The sequence below is a fragment of the Drosophila subpulchrella genome, chromosome 2L, assembly GCF_014743375.2.
Source record: "Drosophila subpulchrella strain 33 F10 #4 breed RU33 chromosome 2L, RU_Dsub_v1.1 Primary Assembly, whole genome shotgun sequence".
NCBI classification, from domain to species: domain Eukaryota; kingdom Metazoa; phylum Arthropoda; class Insecta; order Diptera; family Drosophilidae; genus Drosophila; species Drosophila subpulchrella.
In genome coordinates, this window is record NC_050610.1 from 16,227,001 (window position 1) to 16,235,878 (window position 8,878).

The window sequence follows — 8,878 nt, forward strand, 5'->3', positions numbered from 1 at the left end:
TTTTGATTGAGTGGAAGTTTTCGCTAATGGCAAAGAGAGAGTAAAGGGTTTATCTGGATAAGTGAAGGAAAAATACAGCAGTATAGAAATGCTAAAGTAAAATACGCTTATTGAAAATGAGAAACTTCAGGCTTGACTAAATGGTAATTTAAATGTTTCCAAGCTAAATAAAATGATGTTTTATTCATTTTACAAATAAAAACTTGCTAATACAAATAAGAAATTCATATATTCAATCAAAGTAAGCGCAATTTTAATAATTTAACTTAAATAAATACGCTTCTTTATTTAAAATTCTATAAACTCGTCAACCATGAAAAGACAATTAAACAATTATTCATACTTTGCCTCTCGACAGAATGAAATCAAAATGCAAATAGATTTGTTTCTCGCCAGCTGGCCATGCCCACTTCATCAGCATGCCCACTCGAACGCCCACAATCAGAGCCGAAAAAGCAATCAACAAATATCAAAAACTTCGTTCATTCGTGTCATAAACAAAAAAGAGCAAAAACTGCAGACGGGCGACGTTACCAATTCAAGTACAAAGGCCAGTTGCCAGTTCGACCTTATGACCCACCACCCACCACCCACTGATGGGGGTGTCGACTCACCAGGCCATGAATATTTTAGTAAATGCCGCGCAAGGCTTTGACTTTCCCACTTGGTCACCCGTGGTTCCTCACTATTTACCCAAAAAAATAAAAGAAAAAAACAAAAAGGGTTCTGTTTCTGGGGGATCCGACAATTTACGCCATTTTTGGAAAACTTTTCCTCTGCTTGTGCGTTCAGTTTTCCTCATAGAACCCCCGGTTCTTTTTTTTTGGAGGGATGCAGGGGTATGAAAAAAATGTGCAAAGTTTGTTGGTGTCGTCGTCTACGGGGCATTTGAATTACGTTATTGCCTAGAAGTATGCTTTAGTATTTTGCGGTTGAAAAAGTTTCAATTGCTTGGGTCGTCGACATTGCGTTTTTATACCCTTGCAGAGGGTATATTGATTTCAGTCAGAAGTTTGCAACGCAGTGAAGGAGACGTTTCCGACCCCATAAAGTATATATATTCTTGATCAGCATGACTAGACGTGTCGATCTAGCCATGTCCGTCTGTCCGTCTGTCCGTCTGTCCGTCTGTCCGTCTGTCCGTCTGTCCGTCTGTCCGTCTGTCCGTCCGTTTCTACGCAAACTAGTCTCTCAGTTTTAAAGCTATCCGGCTGAAACTTTCCCAAAAGTCTTATATCTTTTGCAGGTAGTATATAAGTCGGAACCAGCCGGATCGGACAACTATATCTTATAGCTCCCATAGGAATAATCGGACAAAAAAATGAAAAAAAATTATATCTTTGGTGTTTCTTAGCATATAAACTCCTAAGCTTGGAAATAACAATTTTTAAATAATTTTGAATTTTGAATTAAATTTTATCGAAATCGGACGACTATATCATATAGCTGCCATAGGAACGATCGGAAAATTTGTGGAAAAATAATATGAAAAAAATTATATCTTCGGTGTTTTTCAACATATAACCTCCAACGCTTGGAAATAACATTTTTTAATTAGTTCTGAATTTCGAATTAAATTTTATCAAAATCGGACGACTATGTCATATAGCTGCCATAGGAACGATCGCAAAATTGGTAGGAAAATAATATGAAACAAATTATAGCTTCGGTGTTTTTTAACATATAACCTCCTACGCTTGGAAAAAACATTTTTTAATTAGTTCTGAGTTTCGAATTTAATTTTATCAAAATCGGACGACTATATCATATAGCTGCCATAGGAACGATCGGAAAATTGGTAGGAAAATAATATGAAACAAATTATAGCTTCGGTGTTTTTTGACATATTATCTTATACTATTGGGAATATCATTTTTTGTGTTTTTAAATTTAATAATTATAGCTGCAAGGGTATATAAGCTTCGGCTTGCCGAAGCTAACTTCCTTTCTTGTTTATTAAATAAATTGCAATGCCACTTCTCTGCCGCGACAGCTCCTTCCCTCCAACTGTTTCCCCGCTTTGTTATGCAAAAATTGTACGACTCAAAAGGGTTGGGTCTATCTCTCCCCGGGGCCACCAAACTCACCCAAGTGTTGAAGTGAAAAAGCCGGCATTGAGTAAACAAGTTGCGGCTTTTTCCATGCATGGCCAAAAGTGAAAGAAATGCCTTTTTAACTGGGGCAAGGGTGTCAAACGGGGAGGCCCACGAAAGTTCATTAATTAATGAAACCAAGCCAGTCATTTGGGTTCGTAAAACTTTACTTCCTTATAGACACATCCCCCGATTTTTGATAGTGCTCTGGGTAGAGAGATGGGTTGAAGTTGGTTCTTTGATCCGCCATTTTTGGGCATCACTATTATTAATTTGTTATTAAATTGCATCAACACAGATATTTAAAATATGTCTGTTTAATTTTGATATTTACAGTTTGATTAATTTATTTAAAAAAAATTTTTATTGTAAAAGAGCATTTATATTGTTCCCTCTTAATCAAACCACTTTCATACTGAATTTCATCAAAACTATGTACTCATTAATTCTAATTAGGTTTAATTAAATGTATTTTGTTTGTTGTTTTTTAATTATTCGGGATGTATTACATTTTTATCAGCCCAGGTAATCAATACTGTATTTAATTTATAAGCTACATTTTTAAAATAGTTTTTTTGTTGTACAATAAATTAAATGATTAACACCATCTTTGTGTTTATATATGTATGCCAGCTAACGAAAAGCAACCCATGTTCAGAAGATAATATTTTTACTTAACCTTTTTGCAATTATAGGTGCATTATAAACTTAAAAAAAAAAAAGTAAATACATCATTTTCATTTCTTTATTATTTAGCATAGCCATTATTATATTTCAGACATGAATACAAAACTCGTGTCGGAAGCCATGCAAAGCCATTAACACCATAATGCATAAGAACCCGGGCGGCGAACTTTATATATCAATTTGGTAATCCCCTGCGCTTAGCACATATCCAGAGCCCGAACCCAGGACCTCCATATACATAGGCGTTCTTTGCGTGCCCAGAGGTCTTGTGGTTTCTGCTGTTTCGTTATCCTGGCAGCAGTTGGATGGCTTGCACAGACTTTGGCCCAAACTCCAGTTGTTAGTCCTAATTAATTATCGCAATTAGTTAAATGCAGCCAAGGAAGTACTGGATTCGGGGATTTCGGGGGCCTTCCGGAGGGGGAAGATAACGTCAGCTGACTGCGGCAAAAAATGAATTTTCTGCTTTCGTTTGCACGAAATGCCCAGATAATTTTCAGTTTTCTGTCTGCGTGTCTAGTTTTCATTTTCATTTCATTTAGTTTTTCCTGCAGTTTCCGGAAACTTTTACCCACTATTATTTTGCTTGTTTATTTGTTGTTTATACCCGTAATTGAATTGTTTAGAAAGGCTCTGCCAAGATCCTTTGTTCTCATTCGGCTTGGTCTCTTTTTTGAGAGATACCAATATTGTACAGTGGAATAAGTTGTTTGTTCGATTTGTTTGTCGATGAACTGCAAACATTTTCATCTATTTACTTAGTTACCTCGGCTCATCCATCAACTCTTTCTCCAGCATCGATGAAATTCTCATTTGAAATTCGAGACACTGCAAGAAGCCATGGAAAATAGCATCCTAACATCAGTAAACAATCTGCATTTTCAGTTACAAGACAATGCACATAGCCTGCCAGCCAAAGGATATAAGCATTGCCTGCAGGACCTGCGTGTGTGTTGCTAAGGAATCTTATGCTGCACACATGACTGAACTCGGGGATGGGGGAACATTGGGCTGGGTAAGGAGCAACAAAGTAGTTGCACAATCTGCACTGATAAATAATAAATCTTCAACATCGGCAGGGAGACTCGAGGAGTCGGAGATGGAGTCCTAGTCTCCGCAGTCTGGCGTCCTGGCGACGATTCAACTAAAGCATAGACAGCCTTAAGTTTTGATATATTTGCATGCTGCATCAAAATGGCAATGCATACAATGCGGAAAATCTTTGGTAATGAACTTTAATGGTGTCGCCATAAAATTTTCGACATATGCATAAAGTTTCCACAGGGAATGGACCATACTAAGTGCATAGAATAAGTTTATAATTATCGTGGTAACAACCTAAGTCCATTGAACTGAAAGACTTCTGAAGAATTTCACCATTATATATTAAAATATCACAATTTTATATTAAAAAGTCTTAAAAGTAAGAAAATAAAAGCAGATGTGATACGGTGCTCTTGGTCAGAATTTCAAACTGGTTATATCATTTCCTTTGCAAGGATTATATTTTTCAGTTAACCGTAATTTGAATGGATCTGATAAAGTGTTTTTGTCCTGACATTCATGGAAAAAAAGATCAAGTACTTAAAAATAAATTATTTTAATAACATTACAAATATTTAAAACTAAGCTTATAAGATATATATGGATTAATAAATTTTCAGACTGGTTATAATTGTAGGGTGTTCTGATAGGGGTTCTGGTTCTAACATTTAAATAATACGTGTTATATATAAAATAATTAAAATAATCTCAAGCTGGTGAAGTATATCCCATTGTAAGACTCGCAGTTCCCAGTTAGATATCTGTAAAACGTTGTTTGTGTCCTGCAAGTAATCGACAAGCAAACATTAATAGCATTTCGGTGTTTGCTTGGTGTGTTGCCACACAGATAAGAAGGCGAAGGACGCAGTTCCGTAACCAAGCCACAAAACTTTGTGCGACTGTGACTGTGTCGAAAGACATGGCCGAAGTCCTGCTCCTGATTTTGGTCCTTTCGGTGGCGCCTTTTTCGCTTTGACACAAAGCTGCAAGGCAAGCGGAAAGTTTTCGGTGCGCCAAACTTTTGGTCAATGCAGTTACACACACTACAGATCCTTTCGGCCCCAATGTGCTCGTCTGTTTGTATGCTTTTCTTGTTTTTCTGGGCCAGTTTGGACCAGACTGGCGTGTAATATGAGCTAAGCGAGGTCAGCCAGGACAGCCAGAGTGGTTGGTGCATATATACATACGCTTATAATTAAGCATAATATGAGCCAGATCCTGAACCAACCAGCCATATAGCCATATCCAGCCATCCAGCCTTCCAGCCTCCGTTCTACGCGGTGGGCACTAAGTGTTGGCATGTGGTTTTTACTGTTGCCAGGATTGCGTCCTCCTTGTTGTTGCGATGTTCTGCATTTTGTTATTTTCCTTTGTTTAGGGCTTGTTGCGGCAAACATGTTTGTGTCTATGAGCAGCTCTGTGTTTGCGTGTTTGCTAGCCTCTTTTTGCAGCATAATTTGCACAATTAACATTGCAATAAAGTTTTTGCGCCAACAATTAAGCGCTGGCAAAAGAAAGTTTAATTGGTCTATTTTCATTTGAACAATTATAATAACCAATTAAAAGAATTGGCTGAAGTTTGGGTTGAAAAACATAAGAACTAGGTTTGCGGTGCTACATGTCCAATGAAAAATATAAAGTGTTTTTAATATTGTTAATTTTAAAGTTGTCTTAATTTTTTTCAGCCCTTGTGTGTAAAAATAATTGTATCTTTTAAATATATATTAAACAGTTTTGGATTTTTTTTTTCATGAAAAAATTACCTTCAAAAGGGAGACTGAGAACTACAATTCAACTAAATTCCGTTTAATAGAAACCAGTACACTGTAGGAAAATTAAAAAGGTTTTTTTTTATTACTTCTTTTTTATACATATATAGTGTATAGGCTTAGTTGGCACGGCAATGTCGAGTCATAGCCTCAAGTGGCCAAAGAATCGGGAGAAACAAAAGCGGCAGGTGAAATTCCAAATGGTGGGCGATTCGGTGGACAATATAGGCAACCATCAAGAAGCTCACCGAACCCAGAGCCATGGGCCCGACCAAATTGGAGACGGATTGGTGGCCAAAATAAGCAGCGTTTCGGAACCCCGAGACCAACCATGCCACAAAGCCTCGCCTCTTAAGGGAGACGAGAAAGAATTCGAGGATTACAGGCAGCTTCACAAGGTCTTCCAGAAACTTGACATGGCCGACCAAATCGTCCTCTACCGATCTTACCACCTCCTTCCTGCTGCCTGCATCTCCCTCTGGCGGACAACCCGAAAACGCCTGGATTTCAGGACACTCTACAAGGAACTCGGCGTGGAGGACCAGAACCACCTGCTTATCCACATGATGGTTCACTTCAAGTACGTCTATTTTGTCGCAGATAGACTGCAGGTGAGAATGGGCCCTTGACAATCTATAATAAGATAAAAATTCCCACCCTTATAAATATATATTTTTTTTAAGTATTCTTAATATTATATGTTTTAGTTTAATTTAAACTCAAAATTTTATTTGACACTTTTTGTTTTGGAATTTTTTTTTTAAGTAGTAAGCATTAAAAAATCTAAATGAACATTGTTCAATCTAATTCTAATATTTTTTGAAAATGAAGAAAATATTTAATTGGAACAAGCAGACCATAATGCTAAATTAAATCTAAAGTAAATTTAAATATATTTAATTAAAAAACGCCGGCCAACAATATTTTTATTAATTGAATTATAGAGTAAACTATTTTCTTAAGACTTAAAGATTAGCTACATAAATAAAGATGAGATATCATCTAATTAGCTTTTCGGACTATTTTCAGGAAAACCTCAACACCCTGGAGCGAGCGGGAGTAAAATCCCTGAATTCCGTGCAACGCTGCGAACTGCTGGTGATGGATGAGAAGTCCAGGTTGGAGGGCAAGACCCTTGACCACTCAGCGGGAGGAGATTCCTCTGGGGCAAAAGGTATGGCCCAGTGGCCTTTGCACGCTCTGCCCAAATTAATGCGAAATGTGCGCCGTTTTAAGGCCCACTGCGAAATCCAGGTGCATTTCGTCGAGCACTTTAAGGACTTGGAACTTCTCGTGCTCTATGGTTCGATTTCGCAGTCCGCTCTCACGGGGATCCTGGAGCGGTGCGAAAAATTGACCAGGTTATTCCTCAAATTCGATTGCGTCAACCTGAGCCTAAAGTCCATCGAAAAGTGCAGCAAGCTGAGGGATCTCTCACTGCCCACTAGACTGTTTGCCCGTCAAAAGGATCTTGTGATGAAACTAACCGATCTTCGCCTGCTGGAGTTAACACACTGCCAAAATGACAGCCAGCTAACACTGGAGTGCCTGGAATGTGTGTTGGGCCAACGACCAGAGTCTGTGGACCTCATCCAGATGGAATGCAAGGGTTTGAAGGATCCGATATGGATAAAACAGGTGGGTCTGGATCGGTGTAGTCAGATTCGGGGATTGGTTCTGTCCAACTGTCACTTTTGCGATCGCGAGATTTGCCAGCTGTCATTTCCAAAAGTCCAGAAATACATCGCCCTGAGCAGCTGTCACGACATCAAAGAGTACCAGATTCTGGATATGGTGCGCCAGTGTCCCGGTCTCAACGAACTCTATCTGATCGACTGCCCCCAGCTGAGTTGGAAGGTACTGCAGGGGATTTACCGAATCCGCAAGAGCGAAAATCTCAGCTACCCCATCACCATTGTCCTCGGGCAGTGCACTGAGCTCCAGGACGTCTATCAGACCATGGTATGTACTCTTTTCCATTCATTAGGGTTCCTTTTGGGGAAGTTTAAGTTTTACGTAATCTTATTAAAAAGTTTTGATCTGGTAGTGTTTCAAAAAGATTATAAGGCAATATTAGGTTATCAATTAAAGGACCATTGCATCTATTTAATTGGATATATATAAAATTTCTTTTGATAATTTAATCATCCATATTTTATAGTACCCGAACTACTGGTGCTTCAAGCTGCCCTACCTCAAGATCGAACGCGTTCAAAAGCAAAGTCGACCCGTACAGGATATCCAGGTATTTTTCAACATCAACCAATTGGATTCCACATAAGATTCCAAGTAATATAAAAACAGCTGTAAGAATATACAAAATATATATTATTTAGTTTTCGGAGACATTAAATGCAAACTAAACAAGTAGGTACATGTTATCAGCTAAGACATTATTATAAAATATTTAAAAATTATCTAATATCTCTGTCTGTATATGTCTGTACTATCACTGAGTTACTTTAAAATCGTTTAAACAAAAAGGGGCAAACGATTTTTACCGAGTATCATAATTTACTACTCAAGTTGACAAAGTTAATTTCCGTTAACCTCATAATAAGGCACACAAAGCAAATTTCTCATCCTCACCAGGACGCCACGACTGAAACCATAAGGCATTTTCAGCTTATTACGGCTCATTTCACAAACATTTTTGTACCACCCACGTGGGTGCAAGAAAAAACCGGATGGAAAGCGGGAGAAAGCTGGGAAATGCTGGGAAAAGCGGCAAAAAATTCCGGACAAAGGAAGCCGAAAAGAATGGTAGTGAAGCCGGAGTAAACGAGGCATGCGGCAACCAGTAATGGACAATGGCTCAACAAAGACATGTGAATTATGTGATCTATTGTTTCTAGATTATACTCCTCCAGAACCAGGAACCAGAAGGCACATGGCCACACTTACTCTACTTTTCGATTAATTAAATTGTGTTTTGCTTTCGCTTACTTATTGGATCTGCTGCGAAGCCAATTAAATTGCCAATGAACCACGAAGTGCGTTAAATGAGATTTTAAGCTTTTGACAGATTGAATTTTGATTGGAAATGGTAGCTGAAAGTGGAATTGGAATTGCAGTTATCGTTTGGCGACCGTGGGTATTAATAAATACCCAAGCACTGGGCTTCCTTCCGGTGTATGGTGTATTTTATGGCCCAAGTGTGCGATGTGCGATGGGGTAAGGAAGTGTTTGGGCCAAGATATTGTCCTGCTCCTGCCGTGCGTGAGGCCATAAAACACTCGAGAGTTATGGTCCTGGTCGATGGCTAAATGCATTGGTATGCGTAGC

The 8,878-nt window shown here is 38.5% G+C and overlaps 1 protein-coding gene across 3 annotated transcripts; it reads left to right on the forward strand.

Annotated features, from left to right (window-relative positions):
* The first annotated feature begins 5,615 nt into the window (after positions 1-5,615).
* On the forward strand, positions 5,616-7,939 carry LOC119547323. 3 transcript variants are annotated; one of them, XM_037854122.1, is made up of 4 exons: positions 5,616-6,204; positions 6,623-6,954; positions 7,012-7,555; positions 7,755-7,939. In XM_037854122.1, the coding sequence occupies exons 1-4, from the start codon at positions 5,728-5,730 to the stop codon at positions 7,872-7,874; spliced, it is 1,473 nt and encodes a 490-aa protein (XP_037710050.1). In that variant the 5' UTR covers positions 5,616-5,727; the 3' UTR covers positions 7,875-7,939. The 3 variants fall into 3 exon arrangements, with proteins under 3 accessions (XP_037710050.1, XP_037710049.1, XP_037710051.1); XM_037854123.1 differs by having other exon boundaries at positions 6,067-6,204; positions 6,623-6,767; positions 6,830-7,555; XM_037854121.1 differs by having other exon boundaries at positions 6,623-7,555.
* Positions 7,940-8,878: the final 939 nt, after the last annotated feature.

Excerpts from the sequence above, each read along its gene's own strand:
- LOC119547323 (XM_037854121.1), top strand. The coding sequence starts at position 5,728 with ATGTCGAGTCATAGCCTCAAGTGGCCAAAGAATCGGGAGAAACAAAAG. Across the intron at positions 6,205-6,622 it reads TTGTCGCAGATAGACTGCAG|GAAAACCTCAACACCCTGGA; the intron begins GTGAGAATGGGC and ends GACTATTTTCAG. Across the intron at positions 7,556-7,754 it reads AGGACGTCTATCAGACCATG|TACCCGAACTACTGGTGCTT; the intron begins GTATGTACTCTT and ends CATATTTTATAG.